Raw genomic sequence first — 27,951 nt, 5'->3', positions numbered from 1 at the left:
GTGATGTTTAAATTTGTGACATGATTAAATCTTGGTAAGAATAAGCCTCAACCTACATACCCAACATCAACCATTTATTTAATCTGCAGCATTAGCAAAAAACCAACCACTTCATAACTATTGGCATCATGGGGGGAAAACCTCCCACTGGAGTTGTCTGCTGAGGCTAATATATTCTGAATCCAGCACGAAGAAAAAACACTCATGTTTCGCACTATAATTTGTTGTTATCTTTGACTTTGTGACTTCATGTAATTCATGTACTTTGTCAACAGTTTTAGGCTTTTATGTGAGTCCAGGCTTTTACACAGGGTCTATAGTTAGCAAGAATAATTCACAACAGAAAAATAAAAAACTATATAGTTCATGGCTCCATTAACACCAACTGTCTTTAACAGAGCCTAAGCTGAGCTATTTCACATTTTTAAAATTACCTTGTTTAAATTAGCACTTGAGCAAGTACTAACACAAACTCATCTACTGTAAACTATCATCTAAAATAATGCACCATCATTTGGCGGTCAATCACCTTTCTGTCTTTCCTCATTTTTTTAAAGCATTCCATACATTAAAATATTTATGTGAGGCACGTGAGTATATTTTTAGTTAACTTGAATGTAACTTTATTCATGTGGCACTAAAAATGAAAAGTGAGTCTTGAGCATGCATTAAGATCACTGGCTGAATTTACCACTAAGCGAGGGGTCTCTTTAAAACATAAATTCAGAAAAATTTAACAGTACAATGAACACCGTTTCCTTCAAGTGCCAGGTATGTTTCAGTAATTCAGGAAGTTACGAGACGCTTATACATATATTTAAAAGATTAACTCATCAGGTGATTGACTTCAGTGGAGAGTGCTGGTTGATCAACAGTTTTCAAAATCAGGCCAGTTATTTGGATACTTCCATAGGAATTTAGGAGCTTAAGTTTAGACACCAACTTTTGATAATTTTGGCATTTGTTTATATCCTTTTTACACTTGCCCAAATATATTTGTATACATGAGAAAAGATGGTACAGTATAATAGCCATTTCAGAATGGCATTAGAACACTTCAGACTGGCTTTTAATAACACCATGCATGTGTCAGTAATATCCAGCAAATGCACGCATGTCTATTTTCCTTATTTTTAATCAAATTGCTTTGTGTTATAGAAAAAATCCATATATCCCACATAAACAGGAAAGGGGAAAGTAGTTTGAATGAAACAAGAGCTAATTCAAAACCCAAACTAATTCCAATCTTTTTTTCAAGGTTAACAAAAAATACGAGACTCGTCTTTTTACCTTGTTTTGAAATCCACCTCTCTGGCCCCAGAGCAATATAGATGAGGAAATACTGAAAAACTATGAAAATTAGCTGTTCTTGCAAGGACAGGTATTTCCAAAATGCAGTATTCCCAGGCTCCTGATTTCATGATCAGTTCCCAAGCAATGGAGGTTCTGTCTCCAGCACATCCAAACCTTCAGAAGCTGCCCCACCAATAGTTTAAAAGTCAAAGTTTCAAGAGTTTCCTTCTTATAGTGTCATTGCTTAGGGGATCTAGCAAGTGATTTTGATGGTAGTTGAGTGTCTCTTGCTGGCTTTTTATGGATAAAAAGAATGACAACATCCTAGGTCATCTTTTCCAACAGTAGGGTGCTCAAATGGGCATGTGGATCCTTCAGATGAGTAACTGGATGTTCTAAGTGCCAATATGGGTGCCAACACCAACTGTGGGATTTTTTTTAGGTGTCCAACTAAGGCACCCAGTTTGCAAATGTGGCTTGTAGCATTTATTATGAGAGTTTCACCTGAGTTTGAGCTTTCTGCCCTTCTGTTTCATATTCTGGATATTACTTTTAGGGCTTGTGCAATAATTATGGACCCAGTTGCACAGGAGTAAAAGGACACATTATTACTCCTTTTCCTGCCTGAATACGTTGGCTCTGCACTGACCTGACTGTTGCTGAGGATGGCTGGCCTAGTGTTATGTGCAATAACTTCATACCTGCTTAACAAAAATGGGGTGCAAAAGGGCATGAGGCCAAAGAGCTCAGAGTGTGAACTGGGGCTCCTGCCAGGGATAATTGTAAAGTGTTGCCCGGGACACATGTGAGGGCATCCACTCTGGTGCCCTACTGTCCTCGCCCTGATTGCTGTTTCCTCTCCTAGTGGAACATGGAGGAGGACCTGAGTTGTCACCCCCTCTGCCCTCGGCTGTGCCCTGCACTGTAGTCCAGTGAGGGACAGATTTGTGGACATAGTCCTCCAGAACCAGGAACGGGTTATACATCTGTGTAGGGGCTGTGGAGTTGCCTCGAGAGAGGGATTTCTGTTTTCCACTGTATGAAGGGGGCTCTGCAGCATCAGAACCAGGCCAAGCCACCCAGCTCTGGTCAGCTTTCATGGGAGTTCCAGGAGTTGGCCAGATAACTTTAAGTATTGGATCAGCACCATATGGCACAAATACTAGTTACATCTACAGTATAGATACATGTTTACAAACATGCACAAATCATATTACTCATTACTGAGTAATTGACATGGTAAGTAAAGGACATATAGCCTGCACTACAAATAGAATGTATAATAAGGTGTGTTTACTTTGGCGCACACTCAAGGCTAATAGTTTGGAGGGCATGTGCTAATGCAACACATTGTCTCCTTATTATGAGGTCAGAATTGTTTGTTTCTTGGCCAATGAAGGGCAGAGCCATTTACTCATGATTACAAATAGAACACAGAGAGATGCCCCTAACAGATACATACCTACATCACTGTTAAGACAGGGTTATGCTTTAAACAATAAGCATTATGGTATTTGCACACAGAGGCACAAAGAGTCAAACTTTATTGTGTAACAGATAATAGCCTAAAATAAAAATTGATTTTCAAACTACAGTTTTAACATGTTTTGGGGAAGACAATGTGTTTCTATAAAAGCACTGCAAACCAAGTCAGTAGAAATTACTTACTTTTGCCTTCTGGATCTGAAGCATGAAATGAAATGTCAGATGCTATTAATTAAAAAAAATGAATAGAGCTACTGGAGGGAAAAAGCAAGCATTGTTCAATTGTTGTGCATGGTTGTGGCCTTCAATACCACAGCAGGTTTTTTGTCCATGTAGAGTCAAATACAATGCATTGGCAATGTTGCCATGTTTTATCCAAAAATATCTTTGGATGGGAATCCCTAGGTGGCTGAAAACTATGAACTCTGAAGAGGCTTTTGATTTTGAAAATAGCAAATAAAAAAACACCAATAAATCTCTTACTGAAACCACAAAGTTACTAGGAAATTTTGGTGAACTGCAAATATTAAATCTGGTAGCTTTATCCTGGCCAATATGCCTTGGGTAAAATATTTACTTAGTCTGGACTCATTTGATTACAATTCATCATGTAATTGCTCATACAGAAGAGTTGTTAAAGCAAAATTGCCCTTTTAAATGCATATGATATAGTAAGACTGTTATTATGGCTTGCGTAGCCATGAATAAAAGGACAAAACCTTTCATTACTGAAAGCTCTGGCTAAATGTGATTGCTGGAAAAAAATCCTAAAGAGGCGAGGAAACTACACTCTAAACATTAAAGCACATCATGTGCTCAAAATAATTTATTAAAAACTAGCACTAAAACAAGAATCAAATCTGATTTTTGTGATACACTTCACTTTTTTAAAAATCCATATTTTGTTTCCCCCCAGTCAGCATTTTCATTTCTTGGGCCCTGATCCTTCAAACACTAATGCATGTGCTTAACTTTGCACACGTGACGTAAAGTTAAGCACGGGTAAGGCTTTGCTGGATTGGACACTGCCTTCGTGTTAATGGAATCATAGGTTTGACTTCTGTATTTGGAGGGGGGGGAGAGTTCCCGTCAGGCCAACGGGGCTGTACATGGGGGGGAGCAAATTCTCTGCCTGCTTGAGGCTTGCAGTTTGGGGGGGGGGAGGGGGAGGAGGACACAACACCCCCAGTCCCTAAACTATGTCCATGAATGTAATTTGTTTTTAAATTGATTTATTTTTAAAATATAGATTTTTATATCTGCTTTATTACATTTGAAGTATTTTGTCATGTTTCAATACTATGAGCTTCAAACAATGCAAAATCAAATTATAAAGAAAAACCAAGAGATGAGGAGGCGCGACTCCAGGGGGCTCCACAGTTGAACCTACAGGTACCACTAGGGGAAAACTTTCCGGCGGACTGTGCACACATACCTACTTGGAATCAAGCACGCGAAGAAGAAAAAAATGCATTTAACATTTTAAAAGGAACTATATAATTCTTCTGGCAGCTAGAACGTTGCTGTCTTTGTTATTTTCTTAGGGCCTGATCCATAGCCCATGGAAGTCAATAGGAGTCTTTCCATTGACTTCACTTCTCTTTGTAGCCCTTATGGAGCACGTTTCTTTTGGTATGAACTTTATAATTAGGCTTGGAAGGATTCGATTTGTCTCTGTAAATGTTGGTAAATGTCCATTTCACTGTACACACACAAACCAACAAAAATATTTTCATCGATAATAAAAACGTACAGATAGGCAATGTAAGAAAAATGCTGCTCAAGAACTTACAGAGTTTGATTTAAGGATATTTACTTTGTGCATTGTGAAATAGGATGTTTACAATTTGTGTTTTAACAGTTATAAAGCCAACTTTTTTGACTCTCAGCATCAATGGTTATTAAATAATTATCTGGCCACCCCCCATAATTTTGCACAACTGTGAAAATTTAAAATCAATAAAAACTGGAAAAAATACTTAAAATTAAACATTGATGAAATTAGAAAACAAATAAAAATCAAATTCTGCCAAGTCTATTTGTAAACCAAAAATAATGTGGGATAACTATAGTAATAGCGTTGTTGGTGCTATCAGCTGGTCTATGCAACAAATAAACTGTAGTTTAATATTTCTGTTCCTTGTCAGCATGTAACTAAGACCTGCACCCACTCTGAACATGGAACTCCTGTACACATCAGAGCCTTTATGTTGTAAAGCTTTTCACACACCCTCGGCCACAACTTTTAATCTTTTCATTGCTGTGCCCCTGCCATGCTCGTGTAGCAGTAAAGCATAGCAGAACTCTTTGAAGCCTTGACACTCTCCGGGATCATCAGCATTTCAAAGATGCTATAGCTTGTACACCTCATCCTACAGCAGATGGGGATAGCCTGCTATACTAGCTAAGGTAACTTCCTAGTGATGAACAATGAAGTCATCAGGAGTTAAAAGGGCTCAGCAACTTGCAGGACTTGGCTTTCAATTTGGGCTTGATCCAAATCCCACTGACTTCAGGTTAGGCTCTCAATGTCCATGTGAACATTAGTGATATTCAGCTTTCATAGTGTTCTGCAAACAATACAATTCAAGCTTTGTTATACCTCTGTTTGCTGTAGTAGAATGACTGTCCTTGAGCACTATCCAGATTTGTAGCTTTATGGAACATACCAAGAAGGAATGTACACTTTACCAGTTACTCTGGTGTTGCTCTGCTTTTCTGGAATAATTTGGCCATAACACATATCTGAAAGTTGGTTTGTGTGATTACCTCTCTGTGAAGGGGAAGGCAGGTAGCCAGTATGACGTGTAAATGGGTAACTCTTCCTTTCCAGGAACTGAATTGTTCAGAAAAAGTGGATAACTTTGGAGCACTTGGAAAGGCTTCACAAACAAGTACTTCCACACACTGACAGTCCTGACATCTCTCTAAAAGTGTCAGGTAACCAGAGCCACAAAGGGCGGCTTAAAGGGAGGAGGTGGGGGGAAGGGGGGGGCAAACAAGACCTTTTAAAAGCATGCACTGGGTTGGGCAGACTTCCCTCTCTCCTCAAAGCCAAAAATCAAAACAAACTATAATCAAACAAACAAATGAAAAAATTCCAAGCCCATGAAGGAGTTCTTCCCTTTGTTTATTATTGGTTTGGTTTCACGTTCATGGGTTGGTTTGAAAGGTTAGTGGTGGCAAAGTTACAAAAAAGGCTTCCATAGAAAGTCAGCAGAAAACAAAAGACAGTCTGTTCAAAGGCTGAGAACCTGTGTTCAGTTTCTGGACATGTGCCAAATAAAGGGTGTTGACCTGCATGAAAAACCAGCATATGTTACTGCTTGCTGAATGTAAGTGGTTCGTTAAAGCTAGCTATTCTGTATACACTAGAACCCTGATTCAGAAGGTGAGAGAGGCAACAAAGGTGATTAACCTTTACTATCTGAAGTTATAAAGTTAATGCATGAACTCCATTTAATAGAAAGCAAAGAAGAATTTTAAACAGTTATTTTCAAATACCCAACTAAAAATTCTCCTTTATCATTTTATATTATACAAAGTGGTGCTTATTCTGCTTTGTGGACTATCAATCACATGTAGAATATAAAGATCAGTTAACGAGCCCCTATATCTATCTTTTTTGCATGGATATTTCTCTTTACTTTCTAAGCAACATAAAATAAATGGGGGTTTTCAATGACTTATCAATTAATACCACTTGTTATGTTATGTTGGCCATAGATGGGATGATATTTAGTGGCCATTTTGTTACATCATTAAGACTGTGGTACTGGTTCTCCTCTTACTGCAGTCCTAAACCAGTGGAAATCCATTGCCTTCAATTAATTACTCCTGACTTACACTGGACAGTCCAAATAAGAGGAGAATTGAGCCCCTAGCTTCAAACACAGAACACTAACAAATCATTTAGCTAACTTTAGTAATATATCTTTAGAGGGGGTGGGATGCACCTAATTTTAAATAAAGGACTAATAAATTACTATTTCATGGTGATAATTTTATTGTTCTTACATGAACTAATGTATTTCAAAGTGCCACAGGCTTTCCTTAAATCAGTCATAACTTAAAGGGAGTGTGTGCCTGTGGATGTGTGTACATGTGCATGAGAATATGTGCCTAACTCAATGAAAATCTGATCACTGGTTTTTAGTTCACACTTAACATAACGTTTAAAAAGTATATTCTTCATCTTAATGCCCCCTTCACTTCCACTGTGAGGCAGTGCAAATCTAAAAACAGATTGCAACCAAGATTAATATTTCCATCGAGACTTTTTTAGCAATATGTCTAGTTCCTTTACATTTCATGTTAATACACTAGTGCCATTCATGTCCAGTAGTTTCAGTTTGAACCATAGTAACTTGCAGGAAGTACAGTATTGGTTTTGAGAAGTCCTGGGCTTTTGGGGGTAAGGAGTCAAAGGGTGGTATCTTCCACATCTTTCTGCTGACAAATAAATTGGAACCTAAATAGTCTCAGCAAGGAGGAACAAGTCTTTTGTTGTTCACAAGTGGTGTAGGAAAAATTATTTCTTTTCAGGATAGCACCTGTTATATTACAACCATTTACTTTCCATTAGTACAATGCTGAATTTTTGTCTTTGAGAGCAGAACTGGAGCCTCTTTAAGACATCTTTCAAATAAATAAGTATCAAATCAAACTGCATAAATATTGGGATGCCCTTCAGAAAGGCTGCTATCACAGGAAGATTTACAATGACCCTCTTTTCAACTATCTGGAGAGTGGTTTTCTTCTACACCCAAGAGAGAACTGGACATTTGGGAATGTTTGAGATCTTTTACCAATATTGACAAAGTATGATAGAACAGTCCTTGCATTTGGGTTTTTTGTCTAAAGCTCAACAACTTCGTATTTTATATTTTTGCCAATGTAAGCATGAGGAATGTAATGAAGTGTTGCTGTGTATCTCAGCAGATGTTGAAATCAGTTCCAGTTCCTGAAAACACTTCTCGCCAACATAGTCTTAGCATTCACGATAACTGAAACATGTGGGATTCATCTACATCATTCTTACAAGTATATTCTCTCTTTTTAAACCTCCTCAGGCTTACTTGCTTCCTTGTACTTTATGATCATACGTGCCTGCGTGCTTGTACCCAGGCACGTACCCTGAGGCGTCAACCAGGTCTTCTCGTCCTGCTTTGCCTCTTCCTTTCCCACTTGGATCAAATCTCTCTTTGTGGGAACCAGTGAATTTTGACGTGTCTGTAAGTCGTGATACAGTTGGAGATGAAATGGTTTTCTATTGGGAGAAAGACACGAAAATACTTTTCATTGAAAAGAAAATTACTTTTAACATTATAAATAATTTACTGTTGATATCTGAACTGCAGAGTAGTGCTCTCTTTTAAGAGACTGAAACTAAATGAGAAATGTTAGTTTTGTGGCATTGAATGTAATGACTTCATTAGTTACAAATTGGAGTACAGAATGGCTTAGGGTGTGAAGGTCAAACTTTTCAAAAGTGATTCCAAATTGGGGGTGGGGGGGAGGGGGGGGGGAATCCTGGATTCATTTCCCTACTCCAATGAATATCCAGGTGAGTGACCTAACCATCAGGCTATAGAGTCACACTCTTTCTGACCCAATACATAATACATTTTATAAAAAATGGAACAACTTCAACAGAACAGATTTAGAAAGACCTGCCCTGGAATATCCCAGAGCCCAATGGTTAGGGTAGTCTCCTGGGTTATGGGTGACCTAGGTTCAAATCCCGGCTCCACATGAGGCTAGGAGAACCTCAGTCTCCCGCATCCTGTGTGACTGCTCTAAGCACTGGGCTACTGGTAAAAGGGTTGTTGGTGTCACCACTAAATAAATTTTTTTTTTTTTTTGCAAGGAACAGGTGACCTGCTTTTACTCAACAGCTGGTGTGAAAGGAGAGAAAAAGTGTTTCACAAAGTTATATGGGATCATGAGAACTTCATTTTTGACCAGAAGCAGAGGTGAGATAGTGGCTATCTTTGACAATTTAGTTTTATAGATTTATAGTTAAGTTAGAGAAGAAAAAAAAAAGATACAAACACAAAGTTTACACCTCCATATATTTTGCACTGTGGTAGCAGATAGAGAAGGTGCGACATCTTTGGTGCTGCCAGTTGATGTATCTGTCACTAAGACTATCAATGACCAATAATAGTTGCTTACCTATCTCAGGTTGGTGCTGCAGGATTAGTAATGGTTTATACTGTATTTTAAAAACAAAGTGCCAAAACTATTTTTGTTTGGTCCAGTACATGTTAGGGGAAAGTAAGTGCTTTCTTTGAGAGAAGCCACCTTCAGGACAAAAGATAATAATTAGCATGCAATTGTTTGCTGTCTTTTATGTTTCTTTCTTGATTTGCAAAATGCTCCCAGTACAAAGGATTCTTGGCATGAAACACATTCTGGTTAAAAAAAAAATTCTAAAAATATAATTCACAAAAGGTTTAATGATTTCCAAGTTGTTTCTGTTTGCAGTTTCTGAAAGACTTTTAAAAAATATTCAAAATTGTTTGTTTTTATCTCAGACCAGTTTTCAGCAAACAAATGTTGATAATAATTTTGACAACATTGGGAATAAAACTGATAAAATCACCAAACAAAAAAAAAAATCACTTCATGGCTGGATTTCGGCAATGCAATATACCTAGGCATGAAACCTTCAGTCCTTAGGAAACTTCAACTTCAAACACTGCAGTGCATGTCCTCAGCTACTATACAGGCTACTGCGAGCACACCAGACTTGTCCTCCACTCTATGCTGGCTTCCCAGAGAATTTCTAATCCAGTTCAAGGTCTCATTCCTTTTCTTCAAAGCACTCCATAGTGTGGGCTCGGGATATCTAAAAGACTGCCTAAAGCTCTGAGACAAAGACCGTGACTGACAATTACCATCCACTGGCACAATGGAACTCTCAACAATAAGAGTAAAGCTCATCTGTGCATCACAGACCATGGAATGAACTATCCCAGGAACTAAGGACCATCACAAAGCTCACCAACCTGCCTGCTCTAACATAAACATACAGCAACAGGTATATTTAACAACACCACCATCCTACCAAAACAAGACACTCCATCACACATTCTTCTCCCTCTGGGGAGCAGATGAAGTGCTGAATAAAAACCTATGTAGAACAGAAAAAAAATTCACAACCCCCTTCTTCAACCTCCACACACTAAAAGAAGCCCAAGTTGTTTTCCGTTTTTTTTTTTTAAATAAGGAAAAATGTCATGGAGAACACATTAACAAGTTTTAAAAATAACACATTGTAGAAACAGGCAAACAACATCCATAAAATATAACACAATTCAAATACGTACCTCCTTTGTCAAGAGAGCGGAGAGAAGAAAAGTTCTACTTTCACTTTGTCCTAAAGTCAACACACTCAGGTTTTATTACACCATGGGCAGATGTAGACTCCAGTGTTAAGGCCCCTCCAGCACTAAGCACAACCTGCCCCTATCACCAGTTAAAGTTTAATGTTTCCAAATTATATTTTGCATTACACTAACGATATTTGATGGGGACATATAACACTATAACATAGAGGAGGTGGACTTAAAAATTATGTAAACCTTTTCTTTTTTTTTTTTTTTTTAATAAAGATATTGAATAAACCAACTTATACACTTCTTCCCTCCCCTACTTAGAAGCAAACCCAACACACCACATGAAAATGACGACTGGGAAGAAGGGCCATTCTCGTAAATATGCATATTTTATTGGCTTGTTTTGGCATGATAGTACCTTATATGGTGCTTTATTTTGTTTATTCTGATTTATCACAGATCACCAGCATACTGCTGTCACCATGATAGTAAGAAACACCCCCGCATCAGCACTTGCCTTAGCTGCACATCTAGACGAAACCAAAGTGTAATAAAATGAATAAGCTCAGAAAACAGGGCAGCAGAAGTTGGATTCATGGCCTGATGCCCAACAAGGATCTTACTGTTGTTAATATGTGCCCAAAGCATTAGTGAATCTGACATGTACTCTGTATATAGATAGTCACATGCTGCATTGAGCACATGTTGGAGTTTGGGCAGCTTAGATACTCCACAGCTACTTGTATTAATGCTGACCATAACTGTCCACTGCTGCAGCTGTCCTAATTCACAGGTGTTAGAGACATGTTAGACCTCAGGCATAGAGCTAGCTTGTTAATTTCTTTGTAGCAAATCACCCAGTTCTGCTCTCTCCCAGGCAGAAAAACACACATGGTACTTTTGAATTGGGATAGTAAAGAACAAGATTACAGTGTAGGCACTGGGTATAAGATGGCATCCGTGTCCACCTTGCGCTGCATGTAGAATGCTTGCATAAGTGTGTACTGTTTGGAGAGCTGTTTCAGCACACGCACACCGCATTACCACCTAGTGCAAATACAGCGCTCTTGGGACACAGCATGCCCATCAGGAGTAGTAGGAAGCAAGGTATTCTTGCTGCAGAATTTAGGGCCAGTTTGCTGGGGAGTACCCAGGGTTCTTGCGTAAGGTTAAATCTTCCTTCCACCCCCCTACATCATTTGCTGTGAAGTCTCAGTGGGCCAAAACCCATTGATAATTGCTAAAAAGAAAAAAAAATAAATGCCAGTTTTATTTCACAGAGCCTGGAGTTTGCAACAGGTGTGAGCAAAGGGCTAGCCAGGGCTTTGGTGCAAAACACATGGCCCTTTCCTCCCCATCCTCCATCACTCACAGACACATGATTTTCAGAATAAGGAACAGCTAAATTAGGCAATTGGTGAGCAACAGTATCTGTCCCCATCTGTTATATAACCCTCTCCTCTCAGTGCCTTGGCTGCTCAGAACAACAGTTGCAGCAGCATATCAGCAAAGGCAGGTTGTAAGACAAAATGCATTTGGGGCATTTACAGGTTTATTTATAGGTGCCTAATTCCCGCTAAGTGAAAATCAGGAGATTCCTGTTACAAGCATCTCCTGACCATTTGAACAGTGCTGACCCGAGCTCACTAAAAAAATAAAGAAGGCAGAGCAGATTGTATGGCCTCTGGGATGAGTGAATGACCCCAAATAAGCAGAAAAAAAATTAATCAAGTTGTGATGCTTGCCAAAGTATCCTTCAGCCTCCCTAGACACTGGAAGCAAGGTCTGTAGGGGCTGGAAACATGCAAAAAGCAAAGCTTACTAATAAGTAGTCACAGGGTAAACTTAGTTTTTTTCCATGTGTGTTTATAGAACATGGTTGCTAAAATAGTTCTTTACCCACACACCACAGGATGCTACCAACAATTAAGGCTGTTTGTTTTGTAAACAGAGAAATAATCTACATGCAGGAGAACAATCTTTTCAGTGTGAAGTTATTTAAGATCACTGTCCCTATTTTAAATACACACTGTGTAGCACTCACCTCATCTTCACCTCAGCTCTACTTTGCTAAACTTCAGTTTTCCACATGGTATACAGTCTCACATCACAAGACATTCTTATTACATTTTAGGTGACTTCCTTAAACTTCAGCAGATTAGTCTGCAGAATAGAATTCAGCTCTGATAGGTTGTACGGGCACATCTCAAATTAATGAGTTGGATGGAAAATGACATGCTGCAACTTTTTCTCTTCCTGCCACCCCGAACTTCTCCTCCCCCATCAACAGTAGTGGTAAGTATAGGTTTAGCAGACTTGTCCATACAACCCAATTCAAACCCTGTGGTTGTGGAAGTTTGGCTCTGGGAGTGTGTATTCCATCCTATGTCTGAGCACATGTACAATTTATTTAATCCCACTGGTTTCAATGGGACTGAAAAAGTTGGGTACATCAGTGCAGAATTCTCCAATGTTACAATGAACAACAATATTGCTACATTTGTATTCAGAAGTCACCAGCCATTTATCTGGTAACCTTCTTCATTTTGTGAGGTATTTCTCTGGGTAGCTACACACTTTTTCCCCTGATAGCTACCATTGTTACCTCATAATAAGGTAGATAGAACCCCATTGCTAGGTCTAATGCATATCAACAGCAAGGTCCATACTTTTTCATCAGTAAGGATCAACCCCATTTTCAGCATCATAGCAATACTCTCTAAAGTTGGGAGAGATAGCAGGAGATGTAATAAAACAGTCGCACCCTACAATTTTGCAACCTTTTCACGTTTCTCTAACTTTCTAGTTTTCTGCCCAATAAATTCAGATCTCTGGTCTTTGCTTTTGGCTTTCACATCAACTTGCTAACGATTTTAAACTCTCATGTTGCAAAGTCGCCAAGCAACCACAGTTCCAAAGGAAGCCAATGGAAATTGAGAGTGTTCATCACCTTTGAAAAGATCAGGCCATACGCCTTCAAAAACAATGTATCAATTTCACAATCTCAGAACAAAGAAAATAGTGTTCCCATCCTTTATGTGCATTTCCATCACAAGCTGGAGTCATCTATTGAGAACAGTTCCAGCACCGGCGGAGTCAACAAGTATATGTAAGAAACATAAAAGTAGCATCTGTGGACACAGAGTATCTCTCCAAATTGTTTCAAACTGAGTAATGTGTAGGTCTTTTCTCCAATTGTATCTGAAGGCATTAAGAAGAACACCACCCTTCTTTGCATTACAAGCAGGCGATGACAAGCCTCTCTGGCCTTCTTTTAGCACAGTTTCCGAAGAGACAGACTGATTGACCATCATGCTTCCAGAAGTGTGAACATCAAACAGAGAGAGAATTCTACCCTGGCAATTTCATATTTCTTTTGGATTTGTTAGAGATAATGACAGAATAGTGTCGGTTTCCCTTCCTTTGTCTTCCAGGTTTTCCTGGTCCATGTATATTCACAGATTGTGAAATTTATACATTCTCAGATACATGAATACTCAGATACTAGTCCCACTACACTAACTAGTTTTCTAAATGCCTTGTTTATATTAATAGAACACTAAAGAAACAGTGACTTTCGGTGTAGGCCATGTCTTTGAAAACATAGGCAGATAGCATAGGCAAATTTGCTCTCACTCCATAGTGATCAATGAGTGGGTGTCACTGGGCTGTCCTCACTGGCCCGGTTGCTGGGGTCCTCCCTCGGGCTCTGGCCCCAGGGGAGACCACAGCGCCTTCCAAACCAAGGGGAAACTGTTCGCTTTCGGCAAGCAAGCAGTCTATCGCTCTGGCCCTCAGGCAGGACGAGCGGGCACGCAGTCTATCGCTCTGGCCCTCAGGCAGGGCGGGCGAGCAAGGAGCCAATTGCTCTAACCCTTAGGCAGGGTGAGCAAGCAGTTTAATGCCCTGACCCTCAGGCAGGGCAGGCGAGTAAGCCAGCATTGGGTTCGCTGTCTGGAGTGGTAGGGAGAAGGAGGTTCTCCCTGGGGTGGCTAGGAAAGGGGAGGGGAGGGGGACGCAGGCCCAGGTCCCAGCCCAGGGCCCTAGCAGTGGCAAAAGCGGTTGCCACTGTGCCAGCAGGGCTCCCGTCACAACACACTGACCAGGCCTCAGATTCAGCCACAGGCTTTGGCTGCCCCTGGGCTACTTCCTCCCTGCTGGCCCCAGTACCTGTCTCCTCAGTATCACGGGGGTACTCGGTCCAGGATAGGCCCGTCAGTCCCTCCTCATCCACGGGTGGCAGTGCAGGGAGCTCCTCCTCGAGGGGCAGCTCCTCTAGGTTGTTTGGTGTGGGGAAGGGCTCGGCTTCTGGCAGCTCCTCCAAGTCCTGTCCGGCCTTGGGGGGTATCCTCCAACCGGGTTGCTCCAGGGTCTCCGCCCCGTCCCAGGGCTCCGATGGCTCGGTCCAGTCGCTCTGGCCAGGTTGCCTGGTCCAGCTCCGTGAGGGCCCTACCCAGTCTCCAGGCCCAGGAGGGGCCAGGGTTGGTCGGTGGCTCTGTTCTGGCCTAGACCTCTGACAGCAGGGCAGCATGTCTGTCTCCGGCAGCGATCTCTCCCAGACTGAGCCCTGGGGCCGGCCTTTTATACCGCCCCTTCCAGTGGGGGTTCCGCCCCGCAGCCACTGATTGGGCTGGCTGGGCGGTCCTATCGCGGCCCGGTTCCTTTATTGCCAGGTAGACTTAGCTGCTGGGCCTGGTTTGGTCCATTCAGGCTGCTGGGGTCCTCCCTCGGGCTCTGGCCCCGGGTATCTTATCCTTATTAAAAGATCGATCCAGAGAATTTCAGACTTGCTGCTATATAAATTTTGGATATGCAAGATGCTCCTTTGGCCAAATTCATTTTCTTCTAATGAATTCTTGGTTAACATAAGAGTAAAATACTTTTCTACATTCATGAAACAAAGGGCATTGGAATGTGTGATTGGAAAGACATGGACAAAATAATCATCATGATAAAATGTAAAATTTTCAAACAGGTCTGTTTTTCTACTAAGACAAGGACTTTCATCTTTCCAGGTCTCGTCTGTCAGAGGTCAGTAGAGATACCACAGAGCATGATTTTGTTAAGGTACCGTTCTTTTAATATCCAGGTATTTAAAAGAATTAAGTAGTCCATGAGAAATATTGGTCTTCAAATCACTTGGTGTGCAAAGCTATGGCTTCTGACTTAACTACACTTATATTATTGGGCTGCATTAGGAGGGGCATTGCCAGATTAAAAAATATATCCAAAGTACCTGTAAAGCAGGAGGCCTGAATGTGAAGATTTTTTTCAAAGCAAGCATGTGGTTGATTACATAGGGAGACAAAGCCCTGGTTGGGATGATATAGCTGAGGTTAGTCCTGCTTTGAGCAGGGGGTTGGACTAGATGACCTCCTGAGACTATGATTAAGCTTCTGACTGTAGCCTGAATGTGAAGATTTTTTTCCAGAAAACTAAGCTGAGTACCCTGTATTGCTTCTTCATAACTGCTATTCTGATGCAAGCAAGGAAAAGAGGAACTCTTGCCTTCAAATGAAAGGGACGCAGTGCACACTAGTTTGTTACAAGTAAATCTGTGGGATATTTATACAGGTTTTTCAGCTGGCTAATGATATGTTCCAAATTTCAACAAAACTCCTTGAATGTGCTGTTGTGTATCCAACTTACTCTATCAAAGTGTTGTGTCTGCAGCCATGGACAAAACTAAGTATGGGCTGGCAATTGTTCCAGGGAAAATAAGTAGGTGGGAGCATGTTAACTTCTCAGTAGCACATCTGCACCATACAGCATGGAGCAAAAAAACAGCTGCCCCTGCATGGATTCCTCTTCTGTAAAAATTTACATTAGTAATTAGCATGCATGTTTGAAATTAAGGCAAATTTCTTTAGCTCTGATTTTGTTTTGCCAGGTGGGCTATAACTTTATCCACTCTTCTTTATTTGTTCTGAGTAGGCTTTTTTGAAATGTAGAAGAAGGTATGATCCCTGGCCCAAAGATTTTACAATCTAGGAAATATTTCATAGTCTAAAATATTACTATGTAATCTTAAACATATCTCTCTTTGTCTGGAGTAAATTGGTTTTAAATCCTACATGGGCCAGGGGTATTAGTTCAAACAGGAATTCAGCCTGATAACTTGAACTTTAGCCAGTGCTTTACAATTACTGGTGAGGGGGCTACAGGTCTGTAGCTCACACAAAAGAAGGGTTTTTACCTAGTTTCCCAATACATTCATCATTACTTTCCTAGAAGTGGACAGGAAACTCCTCTTCTGAATAAGGGGTTGAGTTGTCCAGCTGCCTGAGAAGGATGATGCTTGGGTGTTATGGCAATGACAGAACTTGGAAGAGAAGCCAGCCCTTAGACCAAGCATCTAAATTTCCCTCTTCCTTCAGTGCTTCAAGGATTTTTATTTAACTGGAGCGATCTAATGATCTCCTCATTCCACTAAGTTAAAGGAGTTTTATTTCTTGCTGTAGGGCCTTTGGGTCATTGTTTGTTTCTGATGTAAATAGCGTCTGATAACGTTTGAAGACAGGTATGAAGTTATGTGCTTATCCCACTTGTGCCTAAAAAACAAAAAAGTAGCACTGTATTTAAACTAACTCTGTGGTTATTTTAAATACAGTGCTACTTAACCCACTTGGCAAGCCACTTGTCTATCTTCTCTTTCATAGTGATGGTTTTCAGCTGAAGAGCAGGCAAACAGTTTTGCTCTTTAATTTAGCAACCCTTCCAATTGGCTTCCAACTGCTTGAACTGTATGATAATTAGCCGCATTTAGGTTTTTTTAGTTATAAGTTGCCTTTAGCTAAATTAGTCTAAAGACAATAGTTCACATACAACTGATCTTTTATTTTCGAGACACCATTTTATGATCCATCACCTACTGAATATTTTCAATCACAAAAAAGTATGTGCATGTATGTGCCTATATATTTGGGCTTTATCTAGCAAATACCCATTTGCACATGCAATTACCCCAACCTGGAACTGCACAAAGCTGAATGGAGCTTCACTTAAAAAAAAATTGATTCATTAAGTTATTGAATCCAGCATTTTCCAGCAGGGCAGAGTTAAACTTCTAGTCCTGGATAGAATCCATTCTAGACTGCCAAATTAAACTGCCCAAGGCATTGTCTGAAATATCAAGAGCTTTTTGGTGTAGAATGGGTAGATAAAGTGCTGAGAGCCACAAAAGACCCATGATAAAGTCTGGATCACCTTGATTTATCACAGGCACTTTTCCAAAATACACCTTACCTCTTTCACCACCAAAGTTGGAATGGAATTAATTTATAGTATTCTCTGGTCTCCCAAGAATTACCTCTCCACTCTCCCAAACAACTGAACCATCCATTGCAATTTCAGTTTTCATTTCTGTTCTGTCAACATGAGAGAAAACCCTTGCACAAAAATCATTCCAACACACCTTGTTTGCAATGCATAACCATTTTATAATGTTTTGCAGGACTTCTGATGCATCTCACATTCCAGATTACAGATCAACATTTCCACTCATCTTAGTATCTGGCTGCTTTGTATCAATCAACAAATAATTTGGTCATTCCAAAAACATTCTGAAGAAAAAAAAATATGAATCCCTTATAGTGAGAGTTCCAGTGCCCAGCATCCTCCAACCTCAAAATTAAGGACTTGTAGATCTCACTGCTGAAGCAGAGAACTCCTTAAGGGAGAATGGGTATTCCTTTAAAATAGATGTGCCCCAGCATAGAAAACCTCGGCCAAAACTCAACCCAAGAAGGTGAACCATCAAAAGCCCTTGATCTTCCACTGAAGTCTACCAACATATGAGCCCCACTTTGTACTATTTCCATCATTCAGTAACTGAAATAGTGAGATATGCCCAAAGTATTATTTGGGCCCCCCCAAATGGCTCCCTGAATCCTAAAAGGACCAACAAATACACATACCAAGAAATACAGATTAATTCTGTTTTCAGCAGAACTGAATGCACAGCCCTGACATGCACACACAAACTCCATTAAAACATGAACAGCCAAAGCAACAGAAAACTAAAACAAAACCAAAAAAACCCATCAACGAGAGCCCTGTAGCACTTTAAAGACTAACAAATTTAATTTCCTGCAGAAATTAAATGAGTTAGTCTTTAAAGTGCTACAGGACTCTCGTTGTTTTTGCTGTATACAGACTAACACGGCTACCCCTCTGGAACTTAAAACAAAAAAGTAACCCTTGGAAAATATTTCACTGGCCTCTCCACTAAAAACTTAAAATGTATGGCTCCTCTCTGCGTAATGGTATCTCTCCCATTAAACTAGGCTGGCATGAAGAGCTGGTTAGATCAAATCCTTTCTGGGTGACATTGCCAACAACTGTGTACTTCAATTACATGGTACTCTTGCTGTCAGCTCTCAGAATAAGCTTTTCTTCTAAAAACCTAATGTTTGAGGAAAGTACCTGGTGTTACTCGATTAGTAGACAGATCACCGTGGAAAGCTTCCAACTAAGGTTTACAAGACATTATGGGTTGTTGCATCTGTAACCCCTCATGGTCATCAAGAACAACAGGCATGTTTTAACCCCTCCTTCAACATTCAGGGGGACAGAATAAAACTGGGTTCCACCTCGATCAAAACCCTCTCCAAAGCAATGAGGGAGAGCTCCTCACAGCATATTTTAAGAGCCACAGGATCCCATCTGAGTTGCAGCTGTTAAATGTGTCAATTTAGAAGTCCTGCTTAAAGGAATAAAAACTACTTTTCAGGTCTACCTCTTCTAATTAAAATTGGCCCTCATTTCCATTCTTTCCCCCCCATATTATCTATACAATAGCTCGCAGATACAAAAGGGAACAATGCAGGCAAGACTCATTCTGACTGCGTACCTCCACCACTGTGTTGGCATATCTCAGTAAGAATATTAAGCACTTCCACAGTGCTACACCGTACCTCTGCAAATCACTCAATGCCCCTCAACACATGCAGGAAGTAGGTATGTGTGCATTATTAGCCATTGTTCATTTAAGTACCTAATTACTGACAACACCAAAGATTAGAAGGGGTTTGGAGTAAGCTTTACAGAATGTGTACAAATAGAAGCAAGAATCCTTGTATGAAGAAGCGAGTTAGTTAATACATTCACGATGTTAAGCACTTCATTGAGGCTGAAACACAATATAATTTTGGCAGTTGTAAAATACAATAAAGGGTGAAACACTTAATCCATTTAAGTCAATTACAAAGTTACTACTGATTTAAAACAAAAACAAGATTTGGCCCTAAATTAATTGAACTGAACCTTAGAACTACAGTGTCATGATTATAGCTATCACAGATTTCAAAGATCCTGTAAAAACCTGATAAATGCTATAAGGATCAGAGAGAGAAATCTTCATAAATCTGTCTCTCTTCACTAGAAAGGCCCACTGTGTATTGGCATTTGTCCTAAACCTCTCCTTGGAAAGAGTGTTTAAAATTAAAGTTTTGATTAAAAGACCTAGGCTCAAATTCAGTAAGAGTTGAACACATGCCTTACTGTAAGCGAGTGAATTTTCCCATTGACTTAACTACAGTGGGAGTACTCAGATACTTACATTTAGGCATGCTTTTCAGAATCTTCCAAAACCTGGTCCTACGTTACTTTTTACCACATATGCGGTCTATTTAATTTTTGCATTTCACTCAGTTTTGATAGTGAAAATAAATGAACAGTGTAACTGTGCCAGTTTCACTTTCTGGTTCTCATACTGGCACAATGCTGCTTTATTTGGGTTAAAACAGTAGGGAAATGCTTACTTTTTGGGGTGGAGAGGAGGAAAGCAAGCAAACTTGACATTAAAAATAAATAAGTCTATCAACCGTAGGCTTTGTAAAACTTGTTTTTGTTACCCAAAACCTATTTATTGGGACTAAACTAACAGCATCCCTACCAATATCAAAAATACTGAACAACATTATGGATCTCACAGTCTTAGGGGGAGGAAAAAGATTTAAGAACGGACCATACAAAACTGAGAACTGTGCCCTTAACATTCCCATGTCCACATGGCTCTTATGGTATGCTAGGTTTACTTTAAGACTTAAGTCCTTGCTTTCTTTTGGTTTGTGGATTTAATCAAAACTCTTTAAAATTGTTTAACAAGTCTTGTATTTAACTCCCATTTTTCTTGCAGCACAATTTACAACTAACATTTCTCTGCTCAGAGCACATGCTAGAGCTCTCTATTATTTTGACTTTCCTTTCTTATTGGGTAGTACTGAGCAGCATAGTACTGTCTAGGAGGGGTATGTAATAGTGTGATACTGAGATATTGCACAAACATTTCATGCAGGCCCATTGCCAGTTCCCAGTTAATCTCAGCAGCAAATATCTCCAACGGCTGGTGATGGGACACTAGATGGGGAGGACTCTGAGTTACTACAGAGAATTCTTTCCCAGGTGCCTGGCTGATGGGTCTTGCCCACATGCTCAGGGCATAACTGATCCCCATAATTGGGATCAGGAAGGAATTTTCCCCTAGGTCAGATTGGCAGGTTTTTAGTCTTCCACTGCAGTGTGGGGCACAGGTCTCTTGTAGGTTTAAGCTAGTCTAAATGATGGATTCACTGTAACTTGAAGTCTTTAAACCATGTTTTGAGGACTTCAGTAACTCAGCCAGAGGTTAGGAGTCTATTACAGGAGTGGGTGGCTGAGGGTTCTGTGGCCTGCAGTGTGCAGGAGGCCAGACTAGATGATCATGATAGTCCCTTCTGATCTTAGAGTCTCTGAGTCAATCTTTAGGCTCCTAAAAGGAAACAGCTTTGGAAAGGGGAGTGAAATTTAGTGTATGTCACTATTAAAGTACTACTGTACCGTTACTCCAGATATGATCGGGGCTTTTCCTTCGATTAGCTTATGTATTTCTTGAACCGCTTCCTCATTGCTCTTGTCTTTAAATCGTTTCTTGGAGAGTTCTTGAAGAGCTTCCTTAAACTGATCAAAAGTAATCGTCCTAGAAGATTTCCCCCTGGCAAAACACACACACAAAAATCAGAAGAAATTATAAAAGGGATATAGAGTACTCCTAAAGGAGGAAAACAGATGCAGTCTGCAAAAGTGAAGAACAGCCAACATTAGAACATTACATAAAATAAATTGCCATTCATTCTAATAAAACCTCCAGTGCCGTGCCTCCAAAGGACGACAGCTTCATCTTGCTTTCTTGAATGTCACTATGATAGTGCCATGAGAACCTCACTTGGCTAGGCTTCAGAATTAAAGGGAAACTAAAGGAATTAGATTACTACTCACACTTCTCTCAGAATGCTTGGACCTGTCTAAACCAAGGCCTGGCCTACACCTAAAACTTACCTCAACCTATGTTTCTCAGGGATTATGAAAAAAAATATCACAAACCTCTGAGACACGTATTTAAGCCAACCTAAGACAACAGTAGGTCAACTGAAGAATTCTTCTGTCAACCTAGCTACTGCCTTTTGAGGGGTGGATTTACTAATGACAGAAAAACCACTTCCATTCCTGCTAACAACAAAAACTATACCTTAAAGTGGATATATATATATACACATCTTTCCACTTGCCTAATTTAATATCCCCAAACATTTAGACCATAATTTACACATCTTGCCTTTGAAATTTAGCCATATAGACATATTCGGCTAAAATTTAACATCCTACGGGTATGTCTACACTACAGCAGCCCAGCAACAGCACTGCATCAGTGCAGCAATAGCACTGTAGTACAGATACTTCCTACATCAACAGAAGGGGGTTTTCCATCGATGTAGGTAATCCACCTCACCAAGAGGCAGTAACTAGGTGAACAGAAGAATTCTTCCATCAACCCAACCACATCTACACCGGGGGTTAGGCTGACCTAACAACAGAGCTCAGAATGCAAACATTTTTTACATCCCTGAGCGACACAGCTAAGTTGATCTAAGTTTTAGATGTAGACCAGGCCTAAGTATAAAACCTTTCCAAAAGAGAAGTTCTGATAATATTGTTAATGCAATCTCAAAAAGTAGCATCATTAATACAGAGGGATCCATTCCAGTGCTTACAAAGTTAGGAAACTCTCAAAGTCAAAAGAAACATTTAATGCTGTGTTGCTGGGCAACATGCTACTACATCAGTCCAGTCTGCGGCCCAAGTATTTCTTTTTATGCCAATTTAGAGAAGTGTCTTGACAAAATTAGCACAAAAAAACCAACAAACCAACCTCCAGACCAGTCCTTTCAACAGTGACAGCTGTTTTTACAGGTGTAAGTGATGGGTGGTGAGGAAGGGGAAAGTGTGTACTGGCAACAGAAAGATCAGGCTAGAAAAACTGCACACAGAAATCTAATTTGACTTTAATAACTAGATGTCATTATCATTATAAACAATAATGTTAAGTTCTTGCAGAACCTCAAAAAGATGTTGGCAAAAATATCAGACTCAACTGCTAATGTCATTTTCTGTGCAACTATCCTGCTATGCAACTCACCTGACACATGCAGGCATAGTAGAATGAGGACAATTCATAAGCAGATTTGTAAACATGCACTCAAATTCTCTCTCATCAAAAGGGATCTTAAAGAAATTGAAGCTAGATTTTGGTCTGAGTTAAGGAAGGCAATTTATCATATTCCTAGTGCAAAAACCAAATCAAACCAAACCAAACAAAAAAAACCCAAAAACCGAAAACTCAACCTCTCCCTCACAAAACAAAACAAAAAAACAAAGAAAATGTCCAGAATCAAACATTCAGGGCACTGTAAATGACCTAACACAGCAAACTCCAACAACTCTCATTCCGCTTTGGTGTACTCTAACACTGTTTGATACCAAATAAATCTGAAATCCTCAGGCATGAAGAAAAGCATGAAGAAAAGCTTTCTAAGAACTGAGGTCCAAGCCCACAAAAGGTTTTAGGTGTTGCAGCACCTAAGTTTTAGGCGCATAGTCACCCAGAAGAATTCACAAACCCCAAATTAGGTGCTCAGGCTTCCTATGCAATGCATGGGGAGAGTCAAGTGCCTGAGAATGAGACCCATAAAAGCCAGCACCCGCTCACAATACTGGGAATTGCATTACAGCAACTAATGGATAAAGTCATTTACCAATCAAAATCTGTCTGCTTGATTATATTTAAACAAAAGAACCCTCCCCCACACTTTGGAATAATGCCTGTGATTTGTCACTAACATGTAATGGTTTAAAATCACGTTTTACAGTGGCTGATAAAAACACAGGATGAAAATCTGGTTGGGTGGGCCTGCTTTCAAAGTGGGTGGGCTGTGGCCCACCGAGGGCCACGTATAGCTACGCCACTGCAGCACCATAGGTCGGGAGCTACCTGAGCTTGCCAATAGCAGATGCCGAGGAGTGGGATGTATTCTAAGCACCCCACTCAAGTAGTTAGGCACCTATATCCACTCACGATCCACAGCTGGGATCCCTTTCTTGGAGTCAGGCACCAAGGTACCTTACAGTTTCTGTAAGAAGGCAGCAGTAGACCCCTAAATCTACCCAAAACAGCCGAGGGAGGACGATGACTATGACTCCCCCCTTATAACCTTTAGCGCAGTGATTAGGGAACTCACCTGGGATGTGGGTCCACTTCCTCCCCCTGCCTGACGAGAGGGAACTGCCACCTCTCAGATGAGTGCCCTACCCACGGGACTATGGTGTGCCAGCAGATCGAGGGAAGTGATTATTCCCCTCTATTCAGCATTGGTGAAGCCACATTTGGAGCATTGTGTCCAGTTTTGGGCCCCCCACTACAGAAAGGATGTGGACAAATCAGACACAGTCCAGCTGAGGGCAACAAAAATGATTAGGGGGCTGGAGCACCTGACTTATAAGGAGAGGCTGAGGAAACTAAGCTTGTTTAGTCTGCAAAAAAGAAGAATGAGGGGGGATTTGATAGCAGCCTTTAACTACCTGAAAGGGGGTTCCAGGGAGGATGGAGCTAGGCTGTTCTCAGTAGTAGTAGAAGATGACAGAACTAGGAGCAATGGTCTCAAGTTGCAGTGGGGGAGGTCTAGGTTGGATATTAGGAAAAACTTTTTCACTAGGAGGGTGGTGAAACACTGGAATGGGTTACCTAAGGAGGTAGTGTAATCTCCATCCTTAGAGGTTTTTAAAGTGCAGCTTGACAAAGCCATGGCTGGGGTGGTTTAGTTGGGGTTGGTCCTGCTTCGAGCAGGGGATTGGACTAGATGACCTCCTGAGGTCCCTTCCAACTCTAATATTCTATGATTCTATGTTCTGATGGGGGACTCCCTCACTCTCTGCTGTTGAAGCTGTTCAGCTGTACATAAATAATTAAATAGTCATTGGGCCAGAGAGAGAGAGAATGACTCTATAGTCCAGTGGTTGGGGCTGCCACCTGAGAGGTGGGAAATTTCAGACAATGTCTACTTTCACATGGTTAGAGTATCCTGATCAAGATAAGCGTCCAAGCACCTAGACTTAAGTGTTCTGCACATGCCTACAAGCAGAAACTTAGGTGCCTAGGAGACTTTCATGATATTTAGGCACTGAGGGACTTTAGGAGCCTCCAGGGTTAGGTGGCAGCTGAACAGAGGATTGATCTCGATGGCGCCTAAATATTGAACTTAAGCCTCTATGATTTATTGTGGATCTGGGCGTGAGTCTCTCCCTATGGAGAAAGCTGGCTTTTCACTTCACATCTCTGTATGCTCATTAAAATGTTTTTGCGTTTGAAGGAACAGGTGTTGGTAGTTGACTGCAGTATGTAAGTAAGAACCTGTCAAGCACAATTCACTTATCCGGTCATATTCAAGGGGTTCTTCCTCTGGTAGTCATTGAAGATGAGCATCTATGACAGTATTTGTGCATGTGGTTTCAAAGGGAAGGGGGTGGAGGAGGGAAAGAAGAGAAAGGAGCAAAGATAGGCCAAAAGAATAAATGCTGTAAAGATGGTATTATCTAGTGACTACATGTAAAACTCTTACAGTGAAGAGAAATAAATTGTTCACAAAAAGTGAATATCATTTTTATGCAATAATATTTTATATATGCTTTATCCAGGGAGCCTTTCATCTTAAGAGAGAATCCCAAAGCACTTACTCTTGACCATGTTTTCCTATATGTGTACACACACACACAAAATGACTTCAGCCAGTAATTAAATGCTTCCATCTCTCCGACAGAACAGTAGCTGTTTGCGACTACTCATACGCTAACAGAACACAGCAACACTAGATAGCCTGTATTACAAAAGACAGAAAATGAAGAAGAATATGATCTCTAATTGAGACTGTAGGGGAATAAAGCAAGCAGAATGTACTGTAATTATCCACCTGGAATTTGGCCAGGACACTCGTTAATGGGATTAACATCCCTATTATTGTGAAAAGTGCCAAGGGATCTTTAATAAGCACAAGACACCTTGTCTTGTGTCTTATCCTAAGAGGCAGCATCTACAGCAATACAGTGCCCCATCAAGGCACTGGTTCAGCACTGACTCTCAGCAAAAGGGGCTGCCGAGAAAATTTCCAACTCTGCTTTTTAGATCATGTGGGTTATACCTGTTGGTCTCCCATCCAATCAGGCCAATACTGCTTAGCTCATGAGGTCTGACAGGATCACAGTCCCAGTTGGAATGACTGCATATATTCAGTATAATCCATGGAAATTAATAATGCTGACTCTCTGCCAAAAAAGTTTTATTCGGGCATGAAAAGAACTTTTATCAATCACAGTTTTTTCATGAGAGAGTGACACTGATTTACCTCCTTTTGTTGTTGGTGGTGGTGGTGGTGTTGTTAAAAGAGGGATGTGGGGGAGAGGGGAATGCAGATCTGACTCCTTCCATTCAATGAAATGGACAACCCTATCACAGAAAGTCAGCAGTGACTATCAAATTATAAGACAAGAAACACCTAGAAAAAAAGCCACAACACACATTCTAAGTCACCAACACAAATGTGCATGCTGGAGCCATCACAACCAGGTGTCCTGAAAAAATGAAACAGGTTTCTAACTCGGAGAGATGTATTCCATGTAAAGAGCGAATAAATGAATGTCTGATTGGAAAATACAAAGTGAACTAATCAAGCAGAACCAGTCAGACTCAAATGGTCGACAGATCTCCCACCAACCTTCGATAGGACCTGATGCATATACACTGATGTGTCACTCCAATCCTGCAGATTTCCCCTATTTACATTTCAGAAGACATTAGAGATGACCCAGCAGAACTGACTGTCTTTCTACTGAGACTTAGCTCTGAAGTTTCAAAGCGTGTCTTTTCTGCAGCTGTAAGTACTGCATGGTGTGTAAGACAATCAGGGCCTCTGGGTGGTTCCTGCTTTCTCAAAGGCCCCATTCAGAATACAGTTAAAACCATTTCCCTCCATAGGGTGTGCAAGGGCCAAAGAGTTAATGTACAAAAATAGCAAGTTTCCATTAAGCAATTGTTATAAAGAATCAGACTCTCTGTGTACAGTTGTAACTTGTTTTTAGGAGCTTATTAAAAAATATCTCGTTTCTATGGGAATAACAAAACAACTATATTAACTTCCAAGTGTTACAAGTTCATAGGACCTTCTCTTCCCACTCCAAATGATCTGACTCCAATTAAGTATCTCAAAGAAGAGATCTGAACTATTTGGACTCTTTCCTTTGATTTCTTACTTCAAAGGGTTAATGGAAGTCTGGAAAAGGAGATAAAATACTTATTGGGTTGGGGGGGGGGGGGAAGGACAAAGAGGAATGCAATGGAAGGAAAGTCTAAACAACCCATTACAATATAAACACAATGACAAAATCAGATAGAGGAAATGCAAATTAAAATTCACTGACCGGAAAATAAAACCAACAGGAAAATCTTTACAATAGGATGTGCAGCAAAAACACAAAGGCTTTCAAGAAAATATTGAAACAGTGGAGGGGGAGTATTCCATTAAGAAAACAAGAGAGTCATGAAAGAGAACATTAATATCATCAACTTAAAAACCTCTCTGTGCTTGTTTATGACATGAGGAAATCTTTATATTTAGGAAGGATACATTCTTACATACCATTCTATTTTAAGCTCTGCTTCTTACACAAGCTGAATCTCACACACATTACCCTGATGCACAGTAGCTATAGCTGAGCACATAATTCACAATACATTTGATATATGGAGGTTGTATCCCCATTTTGAACAGATTACACATTCTTCAAATTGGTTATTCAGAATTACTCATTTTTGTTTCTGCTTCCCTTATTGGGTCAACTACACAGTGAGCTCAGAAGGACAGATTCTGAATTTAGGCCTTGAGCCTTCACCTGATTTTCTAGGGTCTACACATTTATAACAGTGAAAATCCTAATTCAGCTCCCTAACATCAGTGCAGTGTCTCTGAACACACTCAAGTGTAAAAAGATCAAGAACTGGCACAGGGCAGATTGCCATTGCAAATTTTATTTCAGTGATTATTCAAGCTTAACTTTCAATTTTTGCAAGTATCTGCACTAGTGTAATGTCTAAGCACCCTAAGATCACAGGATGTGAACAACTGTTGACATTTACTCTCAAACTTCTCTAAATATTCACATACTATTTCCACTCTCTGCCCAACTCCTGTAGTAAAGAATCTAATTTCTGTTATTTAGGGTTTCAACTCAATAGATGAGGCAAATTAAGCAGATAGATACATTAGCGCTTAGCATGAACACTTTCCGGTACAACCTGAACTTTAAAATTTCCTGACTTTTAGTGCCTGATCTAGTAAATTTAATGTTTCATAAATGATAGTTTTTGCATTTATTTCCTGGCTTTAAGAGGGGAAAAGCTCCAATTACTCTGTAGGTATCTACCTCACACAGTTCACCAGTTCCTCTGTCAAAACCAGCAAAACCTGTA

At 40.2% G+C, this 27,951-nt stretch overlaps 1 protein-coding gene across 2 annotated transcripts in view; it reads right to left on the bottom strand.

Annotated features, from left to right (window-relative positions):
- Nucleotides 1-1,117: 1,117 nt before the first annotated feature.
- Nucleotides 1,118-27,951, bottom strand: part of TPPP (tubulin polymerization promoting protein) — a 99,578-nt gene continuing 72,744 nt past the window's right edge. For both annotated transcript variants that reach the window (XM_067569814.1, XM_067569815.1), the window contains exons 3-4: nt 20,940-21,093; nt 1,118-8,047 (exon numbers count right to left, since the gene is read on the bottom strand). In XM_067569814.1, coding sequence (XP_067425915.1) covers nt 7,853-8,047; nt 20,940-21,093 — 349 coding nt within the window. In that variant the 3' untranslated portion in view covers nt 1,118-7,852. The remainder of the gene's footprint in view (nt 8,048-20,939; nt 21,094-27,951) is intronic.

The sequence above is a fragment of the Emydura macquarii genome, unplaced genomic scaffold (genome assembly GCF_026122565.2).
Source record: "Emydura macquarii macquarii isolate MOO-44397 ecotype Brisbane River unplaced genomic scaffold, CSIRO-AGI_Emac_v2 contig_2948, whole genome shotgun sequence".
NCBI classification, from domain to species: Eukaryota; Metazoa; Chordata; order Testudines; family Chelidae; genus Emydura; species Emydura macquarii.
This window is presented reverse-complemented; position numbering and strand designations above follow the sequence as displayed.